The 18749-nt window shown below is 38.5% G+C and overlaps 1 protein-coding gene across 1 annotated transcript; it reads left to right on the plus strand.

The window, feature by feature from the left end:
* The first annotated feature begins 11070 nt into the window (after positions 1-11070).
* LOC135470864 (doublesex- and mab-3-related transcription factor A2-like) lies at positions 11071-18397 on the plus strand. The gene is made up of 2 exons (XM_064749911.1): positions 11071-11631; positions 17661-18397. Exons 1-2 carry the CDS (start codon positions 11202-11204, stop codon positions 18395-18397), a joined length of 1167 nt encoding a protein of 388 aa, XP_064605981.1. The 5' UTR covers positions 11071-11201.
* Positions 18398-18749: the final 352 nt, after the last annotated feature.

Raw genomic sequence — 18749 nt, forward strand, 5'->3', positions numbered from 1 at the left:
GATTTCACGAGAAAGCTTCAAATTTAAATTGCAACTATTAATTAGTACTCAAGAATATTTCACATTATGGTGGGAGGACACCGGGCAAAGCCCAGCGGAAACCCACGATCATCAGCACGTTGCTGGAAGACCTTCCCACTTACTTCCAGAGAGGAAGCCAGCATGAACTGGACTTGAACTCACATCGACCGCATTCATGAGAGAGATTCCTGGGTCATTACGCTGCGCTAGCGCGCTCATCAACTGAGCCACGGCGGCCCCCGAAATTTACATAGATAGTCCATAACTGTGTATGTCTGAACATATGGTTCAAATTTTTTTCCTACATTTTTTTTTACTTAATTCTGCTTAAGCCTTGATGCTACATGGTGCGTAAGATGCTGCTATGCCTAACTATTTGGTAACTTAGGACAAATGGTTGAAAGCAAAACAAATTAAAACTCATGGATGGCATGGCAGAAAGTTAAAAAATTTGCCATCACTCCTGTATGACCCACAGTCAATCGTAAGAATCGACGGGTGTCTGAATCATAATCTTTAGCCATATGGCATGGGGGGAATATGATTTAAAATACCAATAATGTAGATTTGTCTTTGGAAGTGGTCCTTTGCTACAGAGTTAGAAAACCCTATATGAACTGTTGACGACTGCCATATAGCGATGGCAGAACTAACAACGTAAATCTTAGGCTCACTTTGATCACGTGACTGGCATTTATATGCCAATTGATGAACCTATTTAAAAATCATATTTATTATGAATGTCAATATCGATTCTGATATTCCCACGTTGTAAAGGTTGGAAATGATATAATTAAGTATCTTAGTTTTGTTAAGAAATTTTAATTGTTACTGTTCGTGCTCACAGCGGAGATATTATGTCTGTTCAATGTTTACAGGCTGAATTATAGTTCAGCGGACATTCTGACAATGTTACATTCTTTATGAATTGAAAAAAATCACACCGCGCTTGGAGATTGACGGTTGTTATTCACAAAGAAGTTTTCGTATCTTCTTGATTGCATTTGTTTAAATTCTTAACACGCATAAAATCAATGTATTTACATAGACTGAGTGCATGAATGCAATACTCCTGTCCTATAATATTAAGGCAACTCGACAGGTATTTCTTAAATACAGTGAACCCTGAAAATAGTGGCTTAAACGTAACTGCAACATCAAACTTTCAGCCTGTCTGATAATAATTAATACTAAAGACTGCTTCCGTTTTACTATAGTAAAAACAATTCTCGTTAACATACACTTATGTTTTTTTTTCTATTTACGTTAACTATTTTTCGGAACGCCCTCTATATTTTGTTTTTGGGTGATTTGCGAATGTCAGATTGGCACTTTCGACATTTTCTTGGCGACTCCTGTTAAAAATTTTTGGGAAAGCGGTTCAATTTACATTTATAACGGCTGATAGGTATTTGGATGTCTGTAACGTGACGTGCACTGATACATTGATTTACATTGTTGTAAGTTCTGCCATCGTTGGTACTCATTAACCCGGAAAGACCATTTTGGTTGACGACTGGTGTACAAATGTCCCATTCCGCGCATATATTCATCAATTACAGTTCATGGTGCTTTCATCTTCCGTAGTTAAAGACCCGTTTCAAAAACTCTGGTTGGTTTGAGGAATAACTTTCCCTTCATATCATACGGCTGATGCAGGAAACCGCCCTATCCTGCGATTGACCGAAGATCATATAGGCTTCAGAACAAAATGTTTTCAGTTTTTTCCAAGCAAAAATGATATTAAGTTTTTACGGGCTTGATTAATTGTGCTCGCTAATACCAGAGGACCTCTTTCATTTTTGTGACCACAATACACATGTCTTCTTGATTTAAGATTTAAGAGGACAAACGGTGTAACGCATACAGTATGTGGAGATGATTTAGTATATTATATGCATATACATATATTTGCTATCAACATTGTTCCTTTAATTTGTTTCCAGTTTTGACTATTATACACGAAGCTTTTCAAAATGTGGCCTTGCACGACGAAATCTGGCAACAGGCTGCTGCAGTATCTTCTGGTCGGGATGTCCCTCACTCACAATGTGCCGGTCAAGCCCGGTCAATCACGACAGCGGTTTGTTTGCGGTATCTGTCCCAACCTCCAAATGTCAGCTTATCGACAATATGTTTTAACACCTCTCTCCCACTGGTACTGTTCCTCCCGGCACCCCATTCCTGTGTTTTTGCGTGTATAACATAGCACATTTGCATCAGTTTAGACCCTATATACTGTAGCACCAGCGGGTTAGTGTTAGCTTTTGCTCAAGACTGGTTAAGAGGTCTATCTAAGACAATCAGTGCGAGACCACTTCTGTAATGTTCATGTCAGGAGCAAAATTCTTTGAAGGGAATAATTTCAAGGTTAAATACAGATATATAGGTGTCAGTCGAGCTTTTCTTGCCACTGTTTAAAGAAAAATCAGACTAATGTAAAAAAAACGTCAATACTTATACATCCCTGTCTCCAGGTGAAGCAGAATGAGACACACGGGCTACTTTCCACGAGTCTAAGGGAAATATTCCATCCGTTTTAAAGACGGACAAATCCCTCAAGTGACATGTCAAGAAAGTTACGATGTATTGCAATCTTATAAAACCCCTCAACCCTTCAAATGACCTGGACGTCTTCACATGTGTCGCACCACGATAACCAATTATGGTATCTGCCTCTTACCAGGAATTGTATATCCGTTAACTTTTCATTGTATGGGTTTTGACTGAAACTGGCGATCACACATATAGTTCAGCCGATGGTATGACACAATGAACAATATAAGCGATAAATGCACCTTGATACATTAGCAATACACACAGACTATAGCATAGAGACAAAAACCAGAGTAGCGACAACAGTGTGATAGGCCTAGTTGGCAAATGGTTAGATGAATACCCTCTGAAATCCAGCCGCTTGTCAATTTACCTCTGGCTTTTAAGTTAACTGGTCTTGGAAATACTTCAATAGTACAGCAACTTGTACACTCCCTCTATAGCAGCATGGCTTCAACAGAATTAAGTAAAACAATTAAAATGTTGAGGCCAATAGCTTTGTGCAGTAATAGCTTTCAGCAATTACTACAGCGGTCTAAACTGCTAACATTTTAAAGTTCCAAGCTGCATTAGTATGCAATTATTTTTTATTCAGACGCCAAAGTTGTCTACATCATACAGTGTTATAGAGTTCTAAACAATGCGATTTCAACACGCTTAAAGAGCTCGTTAAATTTCATATCAGTCGGAAAATATTACCTGTAACTGAATCCATTTTTTTTAAAAAGTGTGGACAAGGTTTTCCATAAAGTTTTAATTGCTAGCAATATAATGTTACGAGTTCATCGGATCCGTTAATGGACCCGATATGGAACCCTTCTATGCAGAACGAATGTCGAGAAATTCTATATTAATTCATGCTTGGGATGCATGTCTTTGAAATATCTGTAATTTGTTATTATAAATATAAATAAGACACCTGTAAGGCTATACTTACAGGGGATTGATGCTTTGATGAAATGTTAACAAGTATGGTATTTCTTCAACGCCATGCAGCCTTATTCATTTCGTTGTTTGTAGGGTTTGTGTATGGTATTTTATGAATTTATTCCGTGGATTTATTTCGATGAAAACTTCATTCCTTACCACAGTAGGACTACTTTTTGCTCCATTTGACTAAGGTTGTTTTTTTTCACATTTCCGAAAAGAATCCTATTGTTGTGATAGATATATTTAGATACTTGGGATAACTTTTATATCTAAAGAGATATGACAAAAATGACAACCTTAATACAACCGTAAACTTTAAATTGTCTTTGTTTTAAGGATCAGAATTTTACAAACTAATTGTTGTCTGTTTAGCATATGAATCAGCATCCCCTGACCTCCGTGCATGTGACCCCCAAGCCTGACGGAAACTCTCCATGTGGTGAGAGGAGAATCTACTTTGTCTCCATTATTTTTGACGTAAAATACCAACTGGTAATTGTCTCATACCAATAGACATTGTCCCAAGATGGTAATTCCGGATTTTATTGAAAGGTTTCCGTCCGCTAAATGCCACAGAGAGGGCGCTGCCAGCGAGTGTTGGACATGAGTCTGAGCTTCCCCGCCGTGCACATCGCACCGCTTTCGGGCGTCCTTCCAAGATTGGAAACAATATAAATACGATTAATTTGATGTGAAGTCTTAATTCCGACTTGCAAAGGCGACGACAAGAAATAAATCAATTTACAGTTATATTGAACGAAATTATTTGGAAGAGGAAATGTCAGGCTTGTCTATTGAGGAGTGAACAGCGCTCGGCCTGTGGCGATCGCCTGAGTTAGCAACCATAATGTCTTCAATAGACAACGTAAAGTCCTCAGACAGATACAAGAAGTAGCCTTCCCGAGGAATGTTTTATTACGGTTTTTATTGGACTGGACGACTAGGCGGTTGCCATCAGTTTCGGATTAGTTTGTGCATCAATTCGGTTGACATGGACACGAGTCGATCACCGTAACGACCGGTTAGGTATGGCTTAATGAAAACACGTGCTTAGTCGGGGAAGAGTCCCGGAGCTAGGAAAGAGGGAACTGACAAATGATTTGCGGTTTGTGAGTTGATCTTGTCACCCGTGCGCCGAGTGTCTGTCGCATATTTAGCTGTAGAATGAACATCTACACGCCTCCCTGACGTCCTCGGACAGCCAAGGCTCAATACATCAATGACTTCTTCTTTGATACCAATTGGAAATCTTTAGAAATTTGTTGCCGATTTTTTTCAGCCTCTAATATCTGGTTGGGAAAAACGCTGTGGAAAGTTTCGTTGAGCCATTGTTATTCAGTCCGCTAGGTGCCTGCCGTTGCCGCCAACATCCTCAGACGGGCAATTTCGTTTGTCTCTGTAGCCGGAATTATTTCAGGGCGGGTTTCTCCTCAATGCATGAAAGAACATAAAATGGTGATCAAAAGCAGACATTAATCTTAGGGAGGGCAAAGATCAGCGGAGAATAGGGATGTGTCTTCAATAACGCCATTCAATATAACGCCTGGGACTAGACAAGGCACTTCAATCTCACACAGTTAATGGTTATATAAGGATAGTCTATCTAACCCGAAATTAAATTCCGTCCAGTTCAATAAACAGGCGATTACCGCATGGTTTGGCACATCCTTATCCCTTATTTCCACCAAATCAGTTGATGCTCATTCGTCTAAGGGCTTGTCTGGGCGAATTTGTTTTTCTAAACCCTTTCTAAACAAAAAATACGACAAACTATTACCTCAATTATAAAGAATACCATATGTCTGAGTAGATATGCCCCACACCAAAGACATGCACCTTTGTAAGTTGGAAAGGCTCACTACCTGTGAATTGGAATTTCTGATTTGGGACGAATATTTGAGGTCAACTATATACATACATATCATCAGAATTATCAAATTAAATATGAAATCATTTACCCGGTGTAACCTTGCTTCTCTACGGAAAGAGACCATGTAGAAACTAACATTCATTCTCAGAGAAGCGTTAACCACTCCACTCCATCACCAAGTGGCTTGGAGTTTTTCCCCGGGTCTTGCCTTCTGTAGATCGTTCCTGTAAAGGTATCTCAAATAGACACCTGAGACTGAGGAAGCCTCAAGTGAGATTAAATTTTATGTTCATTAAATGTGATGGCAACACCGCATTTTGAGTGACCAGTGATGTCTAATACATTGCAATTTACATGCAGCACTGCACATTTTTGTTGCCTAATTTTACTTAAGCCATTATGTTATATTGGTTCCTGTAAGATGCTATTTTTTGTCATTTACGTTAACCGTTAGAATAAGATCCTAACTGCGGTAAATTGTCAATAAGAGGCTGGATTTCACTGCATGATTGTGTTAACATTTGCCAGTTATCACACCGTTCTGGTTTTACTCTCTAATCTGTAGTCTTTTATATATTTATATAATGCAAAATTAATTTATTTACCTTTCTCATAACACTTCACCCTGCCCCGATGGCTCAGCTGGTAGAGCGTCCGCTTTGGTGGCGGTAGATCCTGGGTCGGGTCACGCCTAAGAGTAAGTTGTAGCTTCCTCGCTTGGCGTTCAGCATTAAGGGGAAGTGCAACGACTGGTTGGCCCGTATCGGTATAATGCTTCGGATGGGGCAGCTTACTTACCTTCGGTAAGTCGTCTCAGTGAAGCAGCACTTGATAAAAGAGCGGTGGAAATCCGTCCTTCATCAAGAAGGCATATAACATGCACTCACAGGACAACCTCGTCCTCATATGACTGAAAAATTGTTAAGTATGACGTTAAATCCCAAGCACTCACTCACTCGTAATCTTAAAAAGGGAATGTCCGAGATTCTCTGCCTCCATTGTTAAATGGGTAAAGGGGTCTCGGGATGCCTTGTGCGGTCTTACATGGAATTTTACATAGGTTCAGCATTATTAAAGTGAAAAATTCTTGAATTATGCGTTAAGTAATAATCGATCAAACACCAATTTTAGTGTTAAATTAGGAAATAAATTTTATCATAAATCGGAACTTCAATACTGTCTACTATGGGTTCAAATTGATACGGCCGTATATTTGTTTCTGTGTAGCTAGAGTCAATCTCGAAAATGGCATGGCTTTAATACGAATTCCCAGGTTACATAGGCCAGCTAGACTTGGGTTGGTCATTTGTGACGTCATCCACTGAACTTAAGCGGGCGGCCGGCGGGAGATCGGCTAGGGTCATGAATCTATTATTTTTGCTGGATTTAAGGTCATAATTACGTTTCTCAGGGGTCCTCCTGGTAACATACTGTTAAACAGGTTATAGTAGCGAATTCTGGACACTGATCCCCTTAAGTACAACGTTAAACCCTAGGCACTCACTCATTCACTAATAACACTTGATATATATACGACAAGTGAGCTATAAAGACTCAGCATTAGAGGAAATCCATGGCAGGCAAGTTTCTCAGTGTGTATTCTTGATATGCTCCGCAATCCAAAATATAAACGCCATATTCTCTGATCTACCCATTTTTAGAACACACGCAAACAAAACCTGGAGTAGCCCGTGAGCAGAGACTCACAACCGTCTGCATATGTCTGCATGCCCTAAGGGGAATTCCTGTTCATTTGTTGCGTAACACTGCACAGTTTTCTGTCTTTTCCCTTGTGAGGCAATGCGTATAAGCATTTAGGGTGACTGGTCAGCTTGGAGCCATCATGATTGACACCCTCGTGAATATTAAAATAGTTAGGTTATTGTTTTTGTAACACAAATTCATGATTTTTTAAAACTTTTGTCGATATGTCGATATATCGAACTCTTTGCTGATTTATGCCATGCACGGATATCTGTCTTCGGATTCGTCCAGCGGAATCCTTAAACCAGTTTTGGTGAGATGGAAAGAAAAACCCCATGAAAGAAAGAAATGAAGCTTTGGCCATTATGCCCTCCGTGCTTGCCAGTCGTTATGCACGATACTGTGGTCCATCACTTCCTGCTTTATACCTTTGTCACGATAAATCCTTTTTTGTAGGAACAGGTTTAAGTTATTTTTTCTCTTTTTTTTTTTTGCTTGTCTAAAATGCCTTTTAGGATACATTCATCGAAGTGCTACAGTTCTCAACAACTTCTGTCAAGTGTCCAACTCGACGGGTACACACAATAGTATCAAAGAGTTGTTCTCAAGTCAACGATGTTCCTAGCCTCACTAAAGCCAGATGATTGGATAATTTTCTACTTCACTGAATATATTGTGAAATTTATCCCGTGATTGAACAAGTGGTCGCTGTTCTTCGAGTACTGAAACCTTTGTCCGGTTGAACTTTACGGATGCCGTTTTCAGGTGTATGCAAATCATTATATGCGCTTTACATTTTTACGTTTTTTTAAATATCCGTAGCAGCATGAAGTAAATGAGTTTATCTTAAACAGAAAAATCTTTGTTTGACTCACCCCCGAGCCGCAAAATACAAATGATTTGTAGTGAAGATATTGACTAACGAATTAATTTGCTTGTACGACTGTTGATAAAAGATAAAGTGATAATGTTTTGGTGCTATTATAAGTGGACCAAAGTACGCGCAGATTCTGTAGAAGTTTGTAGTTTTAAAAGCATAATTTATTCCATGTTGAGATATAAATTTATACAGAACGTTGTTAAATTCCAGTTTTGCCTTGTTTCGAAGACAATTTGGTCATCCTAATCAACCGTTATACAGAAGAACATGTGATGCAATGCAAGTGTATTCACCATGCATGTGTAAAATGGTCGCATATATACTTTGGCCCCATGCACGCTGAACAAAGTACGTTAAATTGTAAAAAGCTATAAATGCGTGGATTATTTTTTTCTTTTCTTCATTGTTTTCCACGAGGTCGTGAGTTTGAACTGTCGCCACCATTATTTTCTTAATGGCTAGTCGCTTGCAATGAACGTGTATGCTATGTGGTTACACTAATTCCACAATTCCGCTTTCCACAAAAAAAGTAATATATACCCTCTTGGTTTGTCGTACTGCATGTACAGCTGTGATAATTAAACCACACCATCAACATTAGTGAAAGGAATAGCCATGGATTAATTTTTAGCTTGGTCTAATTTTATTTCAAGATATTAACATAATGTAAATTAGATGTACAAAATCTTTGAAAATGTCCTTTGGCTTTTCTTTATGGGATGTCAGTATTCCCTGAAAATAAGTGACAATTTAGGCATAGCCTATGTTGAGTTAATGTTGAGTTGAAATGGATACATGCATCCGGTAACAAAAGATAGACATATGTGCGAGAATAGTGAATAGGTGGATAAAAATACAGTTGCGGATCTTCTGTCTACTGGATGATATTTCCTGTCGGGTTACTTGTTCCAGACAAAACCGTTTCCGACAAATCTGGCTTCATTAGTGTCAATTGCCATCAAGAATAGGTTTCCGCTTTAAGATTACCCTCCCTAACGCAGTAATGAACTCTAGCCGAAAGGTGGACAAAAATTTGTCTTGTTATCTTGTTATCTTGTTATCTCTTGACAGAATCTCCTTTAGCAAGCTGTTTTGTGAGATACAGGCTCGGAAACACAATTTTACACACTTCAACGCTCTATCAGCCATTGTACAGTTTCCCAAGGCGATTTCACGACCCGATGCGCCGATAGGTAATATGTAACTAGGGTCTTTCCCGCTTATACAGTTGTTTGTTGTTCCTCTTTCAGATGATCCTAATGTCAATGACAGATCTCCTTAACCATTCTCTGAACCGTGAAGAGACACCGACCGAAAGACCAAAAACCACGACCGGGGGGTAATGATAGGGGGCGGTCCTCCGATGTCAGGCTATAGCCGCCCTGAGAAAATACAGGCCATCAGAAACCGAAATCTCACAGAACCAATCTCGTCTTAAACTGAAAGAGGATCCGTATTTAGCATGCAAAGGAAGAACGCCATTTACTATTTACCGTACACTACTACCAATTCCTCTATGTTCAGGTAAATCTCTGCGGTTAAAATTATATATATATATAAGTTCAAAAGATTGTGATACTAACTTTATTAGTGAAACTGGTCATTGAGAGTTTGACATTGAATATTATTTTACTGGTTGACGGACTAAACTATCATTTGGACAATTCAATAAAAATAATTTTTTGGGATAGTTTTGATCGTGAAGTTTCAAGTGAAGTCATGCGGGAGTTTTATAGGTCTACAGCCGCAGACTATAATCTGGTATCTCTCTTGTAAAAAGTTTTATTGTTTACGTACAATATATAGTTATTCTATTTATCTGTAAAATTAGTATTCGAACATAGCCATAAAAATGTTAATTTAGAAAGAAAAACTTCGAGTCAAAAGAAAGTGAAAATAAAAAAAAGAAGGAAAACGGACCGAAACCGTCTAGCTTACCTGAGCGAACTTAAGAGGAGAGAAAAAATAGCTGAACAAAATACACACTGAAAAATCTGCCGCAAACAACAACTTGTCACGTTTGTGTGTTGTTTGGGTTTCTGGCGAACTGGCTCGCGTGGCCCCGCGGAGTAACGGGCTGTCGGGGCAAGATTAGGGCCTAAAACATGAATGAAAGCTGCCCAGGAGGTTTCTTCACTTCCGACTGTGTTATAACTGATAGATAATGGTTGTACCAGTTCCGGTGACGCTTTGCTTCCATCTCGCTGTGCCTCTGTGACCTGGACAGCACCCCACATCCCCGTCTTACAGTTGAACGGGTGCACTGCCTTTGAGGGATACACAAAAATGGCAAACAAAATTTATTACCTGTCGAAATATTTCCAGAAAATAATGATAATATAATAATAAGGATAATTCTTTTTTGGAGGCTATCAGTGAGCAAAAAAATGTCTCTCTTTTGTCGCAGTTTGCATTCTTTTTTTTTCACATGAGTTTCCTTCAACACCAAAACAAAGTTTATTTGCAGATCTAAGTTTTATAATGTGTTTTTATTTTTTTATTCTAAACCAGTAAGGCAAAGTTATTATTTTTATTGTTATATAAATACAGTTGTTGTTTTTTTTTTGTTTGTTTTTTGTTTTTTTTTTGTTTGTTTTTTTATGCACAACCCCATCAATTGTCTGGTTCAAGGAATTTAGCCTGAAACGTAACTTCGGGCAGGATATCGGAATATTATCAATTTGTTAACCAAGCTTTAGTGTTAAAATCGGGGTGATAATGATGTTCGCCTTAACGAGCATGCGCAAAATTTAAGCTCTGATTGACACCACTTCGCAAACAAGTAGGGATACAATTCACGGACAAAGTTTGCGGTAGGCTGTGAGAGCCAGGGTAGCCTATAGAGCCTCAACCAATAGCTTTGCTCTGTCTGACCAATGACAACAAGCCTTGAAAATGTTGGGTGTAAATTGAGGGATTAAATATCAATAACAATTGCAAGGTGCAGTCAAAAGGCAGACTTGCCTCGTGGAGCCAGGAGATCAAGGTAAAGACTTCGGAAGAGTATCCCCATTTACTACTGACAGACATCGACTTAGCTGGAAGGGACATAGATGCATGGGCCTGGATTACAGACGCTTAAAAAACTATAATTCTGTGTGGAAATTCAAAAACATCCAAGTAAAGACTTCACTTGAATTTCATCCGAAGTTTGAAAAGAAAATCAGAGGAAAAAAACGTTTTTGTAAAATTTAATTTGGTGGGGATTTTATTGTCTTTAAACCTTAACTTGAACACAAAATGAGTGGTGACGCTGTAGAAGAAAAACGTGTGCAGCCCGATGTGTCTCGGGGACTTCCTCATCCCCCACCCCTGTTCCTGCGGGCGAGCGATCGCTACCCACGGACCCCTAAATGTGCTCGTTGTAGGAACCACGGTGTTGTCTCCGCACTCAAGGGTCACAAAAGGTACTGTCGGTGGCGAGACTGTGTTTGTGCAAAATGTACACTGATCGCCGAAAGACAGCGAGTGATGGCTGCACAGGTAGCCCTCAGACGACAACAGGCACAGGAAGAAAACGAAGCACGTGAACTGGGACTTCTCTACGGACCGAACGGTTTACTACAACTTAATGCCGAAAGTCTAACGAGCATCTACCCAGCCAACAGACCCTTTGAATCAGCTGACTCCGCTAAAGACCGTAACGATTTACCTGAAAGTTCCAGTCCTGGTAAGTCATTACAACAGTTAAAAAAAGATATGAAGTTTGTAAAAACATAAATAAATTTCAGCTTACCAGAATATCAAAACAATTGCCATGAAACTGTTAAGTTAATAATTTAATCAAACGCGTATCTTTTCATAAGTTGCCACGTTTAAAATTTGCTGAGGTAACAATTATATGAAATGTCGCTGTTAACTTATTTGAATGTATACTTTATATTACGTGCAATGAATTGACTGTGAAATAATGTTTTAGTAATGTTTTACTAAGTAACACACTTGTGGACAGTTGGGCCATATATATATATATAATATATATATATATATATATATATATATATATATATATATATATATATATGCTGGGAAGCAAACAAATCATACTAATGTAATCATCACCTTGGTTCTATAAATAGTCGTATCGACAATAAAATTCAAGGTGTATCTAAATCTGCTTCCATCCATGTAATACGACACTCGGGTTTTGCGGCTGAGTGGCTATATAGCTGTCGATATCAGTGTTTCAGCGATATAAAACATGGTTTGTAGTTGAGGTAACAGCACACAAGGCAAGTATCGCCATATGCCATTTATATATGGCAATAACCGTATTACAATGACAAAGTTTTACAACAAATCATATCTCAAGATTCGCACATTAAACACATTTTTAGACGACCACTTGGCGAAATTAATAGACGTTATCGGATATGACAATGTCACTGATGCTCTTGCAAGAGTAATAAGGAGGTCTTGGGATAATTAAAGAGTCTTGGACCTCATCACATGAAGCTCTCCTGATGATATTCATCTGTAACGCAAACTAGGAGGCTAATACATTATTCGTGCTAGTTCCGTGAATGTGTACCATCATATTAGATACAATACAGAGTGGACAATGTCAGGGTTTCTTGGCAGGTCTTTTTCAAGCATATGTGTTGAAGGACTTTTCACTTTGACGAAGTGCAATGAGAATATACCTATGAATCCATAATAATAACTGCTTGGAGCTGTATCCTCAAAACTGTAGTCGCTGGCATACCAGATTATGTGGTAACCTTTATAGCATCTTAGTATTTGTACTTCTTCAAGCAAATATCGCATTAGATCTGAATCTGCATACTGTGTCGAATTCAGATAATTCAGACAAATTGAACCCTACACTAGAATTCTTCTTAGGATGACCCTCCTTATTTTGTGAGTTAATTCTAAACTCTCATTCAAGTCTGAATTAATGCAGGCGTGTTTTCTATATGTTTTTTTGACTATGGTTTTTTGTACTAAACTTATGACTACAATTTCTTCGCGTTATAATGATAGGAATTGTATAAGGGATGACCTCATAAAGGCATTTGTAAGTGTTACCAAAGGAAGCCTTCTTGTCAACTAGGTGCAAAACGTGACACACACAAGTCTGATTTTTGCACATTTTGTTTGAATAAACTAAACTGATAGAGACGATATATTATTCGTGCTAGTTCCGTGAATGTGTACCGCTATATTAGATACAATACAGAGAGGCCAATGTCAGGATTTCTTAGCAAGTCTTTTTCAACTCAGATGCTCTGTGTAGCACGTTTCGCGACAACATCCAAAGCCAAATGCTGAAAATCTTGAAATGTCGAAATTCATCTCTAAGAACACACGTCAGAATTTTTCCTTTTTAAGAGAAGCCTTAAGTTAACCGCCTCTTTTTAATAACACATATCTTATGTAAATATAAAGTTATAAGTCAGGAAATGTTTGCCACGCAATGTAGGCTATGGCATACAAAACATCAGCGTATATGTCTATACAAAGAATGTAGGTTTCCACAGTCAAACCACATATGAGATATATGTGTGCACGAGTTCCAGACGTATTCTTTCTTTAACACGTGGAGGCATTAATTGTGTCTCCAACATTTGTATATTAAAATCTTTTACAGTTGGTTAGTAAACTTTGAATAAGTAAAAGTATAATTTTTGTAGGAAAATGGTATATTTACAACTAAAGTACACAAAGCCTTTGTAAGTGCATACATTTAAACCAAGCTATATTCAAATCAGTCACGTGTCGAGTATAGCAGGTATGTTAAAAGGGAAAATTAAAGTTTTCTTATTCTATTCTTACTGTAAGCTATATTTGTTATATTTTTGTCTCCTATAATATCTGTATTTTTTTTAAATTTTAATAATACATAGCCAGTCTATCAGCACGTAACACATCTACTGATTACGGATAATACAGCTTTGCGTACTTTTCAGGATTACCCTATACACCATATATGTGCTAAAGTTGGAAACGAACGCTATTCGTCATTATATTGTGCGGGTCTGATAAATAATTCTGTTAAATTTTATTATTGAATTGTTTTCTGTATAGTCTGTTTGGATAAGTGTAGAAATTGGATAAGTACAGGTCTATATCTGTGTGCAGATGGTTAGTTAAGATCAATTTTATTGGTCCATCCCAAATACGTCAATGAACATATACAGTAGGCCCTCTAAATTACGTAGGTGAAATATTTCAAATTCCGCAAAAGATTTATGGATATATAATATACTAGAAGAATTAAGTGATACTCTCTTCATAAGGACAGTATTGTCTCCAACATATATATAGCAGCCTGGTGTGATATAGGTGTTGGATATACATATATGACACAAGCATAGGGGCTCTGCTTATCTGGTCTCGTCTGTCGGCTGTATACGTGATGTAGACATGCACGTGTATAGTAAGGCAGAAGTGTGGTCTTTGTGTAAGTGGGTCTGTTAAATAAGACAAACTTATATTAAAACTTGATATATAATACTACTACTACTAATAATAATAATATATGTTATACAGTAGTGCAGTATAACTGTCGATCGCGTCTTCTTTAAGATAACCGTTTAATTAACCTTAGTTCAAGATAATATATGTTTCTAGTTTTATCGAAGACTTTTCCAGGAATTTGATATTGTTCTAATCTTTCATATTGAATTGTGAATCTGATATTTCCATATATATATATATATATATATATATATATATATATATATATATATATATATATATATATATATATATATATATATATATATATGTGTGTGTGTGAAATGACGGTGTTTAGAAAAAGGCACAAAATGAAAGATATGGACCTGTGTTTGACATACATCGATAACAAAAGGTCTTACCGATTTGACAAAGACCTTCGACTTTAATCTAAAACGGTGAATGTAGTTTGGGGAAAATGACTTTCCAAGTGGATCACTTAGAGCATGCTAAAGAAATATTAGTTATCTCTGATGGTAATTAGTTTGCTTGTGGATTGAAATGAATTGTTCTTTGTGATTTCCTATTTTTCGTATTGTTGTCATGCCGTTTAGGGTCAGAACATGCATGGTGACTTTCGCTAAGTTAAGTTCAGACCAGTTTTGAGACAATATACTTAAACCTCTGTGATTTTTTTTTATTTGTAGATATATTTCAATGTGTTGTACAGTTTTGTAACTGCAATTAGTGATACAGCAACCTCTTTGCATAGTACGGTTGAGTTCCTTGCACTCATAAACCTGCGGACAGACGAACATTGTAGCAAAATGCTAATATACGCATTGCTAATCATTTTTACACTTCATTGTTCATCTTTATTCTGTATATCAAAGAACCAAGCGAAGTAAACTTTATCATCTGTCATTTCCAAACTTTTAGTTGCGTTTATACAGTTTGGAACAACTGGTGTGTGGCCTCTTAGTACATATGTGGAACGTGCAATTTTGTAGTCTCAGCATTCTGAGAATTGTATAGTCCAATGTTTAGTTCATGGATGAAGACGATAAATAAGATTAACTTTTATTTCTTCTCGGCATCGAATAAAACCATTATATGAATGAAAAGTTTCAAACCATTTTAAAACTTTATGGATACCAAGATAGACAATTATAATTATTGATTCTTGTGCTTGGTGTGGTTTTTTCCCCAAATTTTTGCCCATGGGACTTGTCTAGATACACACTTGCTTGCGAATAAACATCTTCATTTTGTCTATAAGAATAGACTATCATTTTATTCACACTAATGTTACTGTGTGGCAGTTTCTAGTTCCAACCTCTATTTGACTTTCTTTCTATTGGATCCTTACTTTAGCATCGTGTGATAAAATCGATATCGTCTGGGCACAGGGGTAAAACCAGAAAGATTAAATAGAAATGTTAGCAAGATTGGTACAATAAAGTAAACCATCTCTCTACTCAAAGCTCAAGCTTATACTATTAGTCTTTGTTTGGGTTATCACTGTCATTGCTGAGGACAATCGTGATCAACTTGAAGAACATATCATATACTTGTTTCTGTACTTTGAATGGTCACACGCGTTTGATTGAATATTTTAAAGTGGAAATTTTTAAGACATTATACTGATATGAAAATGAAATGAAATTCTTATAGAGGGACACGTATACATCTATAAGTTATCTAACTTCATTGAGATGACACATCGGTATTGCGAAAGTATAGATGAACAAATACATAGTGAACATACTCATTTGTCTTTCATCGCGTTTCGCTAGACGGAAAAAGTTACTGCCTCATAATTTTTAGGCTAACCGCGGAAGACGATTTTTCTGTTTCCCAATTAAATTGGGTGTTTATGTTTAACTTAAATTCATGAGTGATTTACAACAATATCAAAGCAATACCCGTTTTCATACTGCCTGAAGCTTTTTATAGAAGCTGTCGTACGCTTTATTCAAGTTGGTTCTATCAGACGCACGTGCTCTATTGAGTCCGCTCGTGCAGCTCGAAACCCTCATACCCTCTTGAACCACTTGAAACAAATAAGATCACATTATCACCGATTATACTCATGCTAATTCCCACTGGCACCCCTCGGGGCGCATCATGCGGGGCAGGCGTCCACTGCTCCCCAATCTACGCGGTTTGAGCCAATCAACCATGGATCCATCAATCGCCTCTGCGCCTCCTTACTTTCTTTCCGAGCTTCATCTTCATCTCAAGAACCCCCTCTGATTCCCATGTTCGTAATAGAACTGGCAGAAACATACGGCAGCCATCATTGTTTTCAATTAGTGCCTTTCCGGATACAATTACTCCCCATGTTTTTAAATTGCTCGCCTGAAAGAGTGAAGTCGTTGCCAATCTTTGATGTTGTCCAAATGTTTGGCGGAATAGTAATTGTAGAAATAGATTTTTCGCATCTGTAAATCGATGAATTTTGCCTGAAAGTTTGTCTTGGCACCTGAAGCCTTCTTGTAATGACTAAACTAGCTGGAATATATTTGCGCTGATCCTTTTGAACTGTTAACCCACCTACTGGTTGATGGACGTGGAGGACTGTTCACACTTATCAGAAACCTGTAAGACATTCATGCGAGCGTTTAGTCCCTCAGTCGAGAGGTTTGAACTCTTGTCCATCTGTTTATACAGAAGGCTGACTCACATTTGTTGCCGACTGTTGTGTAACTGTTCACCAAAATGCGACGATAAGACAACACCAGAAGAACACCATTACCGCTCTCACCACGGGATACCGCTATCTCCTCAACAGTTTCTTAGCCCCAATGTAGCATTTGGATCACCTGACCACCGTGCATCGGTTATCAATTAGGCAGTTGTTTGTAGTTAGGTGAAACTTTGAAGAGGAATCTAGTAAACCAGCATCGCACTGTACAGGATTTCATTAGTTAATTTTAACAGCGAACTACGAGTTTTTATAACCCAGGTATTTTAACTGCTCAACACTCATATATTGTTGGAGGTTGATTTTTCTATGAAGTGAAATAAAAAAAGAAACGAATCAGATAAATAATCTTTTAAGGCAAAATTCATTGCAGGTAAATAATGAGTTCATCAATGACTAAGTCAGAATAATCCAACTAAATAAGCGCATTTCAACCGAGACAGTGTAACTTAATACCTCATGTTTCTTCATAGCAGCTGGGGATGTTATATTAGTGATAACTTATGTCTATGTGGGTTAGTTTGAGATACTTTAACGCATGTTCATAATCATACAGAAGACTATTTATTTATTTATTTATTCATTTATTTCAGAGCCCAAGAGACGCCGATGTGATTCGGAACAAGCAGAGAGTCACCTATCTGGATCTCCGAACCGAGAGTCCCCTCCTCCGTCCTCCGGAACCCCGTCGGATAAGCCTTCGTCCCCGAGAAACTCTCCGTCACCCATCAACCTGCAGAAAGTCTCGCCACGTCCTGTTAGTCCCCTTAGTGAGACGTCCAGTATCACGGACGCGGCCGAGAGACGCTCCCCCGGGCTGCCTCTAGGGTTGGGCAGGCGTGCCCCGGTGGAGACACTGTGTCGGGTGTTTCCGCACATGAAGCGAACGACCCTCCAGCTGATCCTACAGGGCTGCAACGGGGACACGGTTCAGGCGATAGAGCAAGTCCTCAACAACCACAGTGAGCCGAGCAGCGGAGCCCTCGTCCCTAGCTCAGCTACCCCTACGGCCGCCCAGTCCTACATCAGCCCAGCCCTATCTACCCCAGGTTTCAAGTCCGCGTTTTCTCCTATCACCTCGCTCGGCAGTGTGCCCAGCTTGAGCTCTGTGCGCTACACATACGGTGCCCTGGGCCGCGGCATGGCTCTTGCGATGCCCTACCCTCCGGGTATGATTCCGGGACTGACCATGGGGTCCAGCCCCTACGGTTACACTGGTCTCACCACACCAGGAAAGGGTTTCCACTATGCCATGTGCCCTTGCTGTAACGGAAACAAACCCTACTCCACCACACCCGGAGACAAACCCACAGGATGTCTTAGCGATTAGACTTTAATGTACGCTTGACTGAGAATTGAAAACTTTGAAAATATGACCTTCTCTTGGTGGAAACACAAATTGGATTCCAGACATGATGGCTGAGTTAGTTCACCGACATGTAGAAAGCTAAACTGAACTTAAATATCAAATACGACAGTGCAAAAACAGCATGAAGTTCAAAGCTAGGTCACGTGAGAGGATCACATTCCTTGCAAATTTAAGGAATGTACAGCAGAATATAATGTTTAATTTATTTAAAATTTCTTTTCAATTTTGCCAAAGAAAGTGTTTATAGTCTTTAGTATTCATTATCATGGTAGATTGCGAAAGTCCTTCCGAGATGCAAATTGGTTGTGTTGCG

The sequence above is a fragment of the Liolophura sinensis genome, chromosome 7 (genome assembly GCF_032854445.1).
Source record: "Liolophura sinensis isolate JHLJ2023 chromosome 7, CUHK_Ljap_v2, whole genome shotgun sequence".
NCBI lineage: Eukaryota > Metazoa > Mollusca > Polyplacophora > Chitonida > Chitonidae > Liolophura > Liolophura sinensis.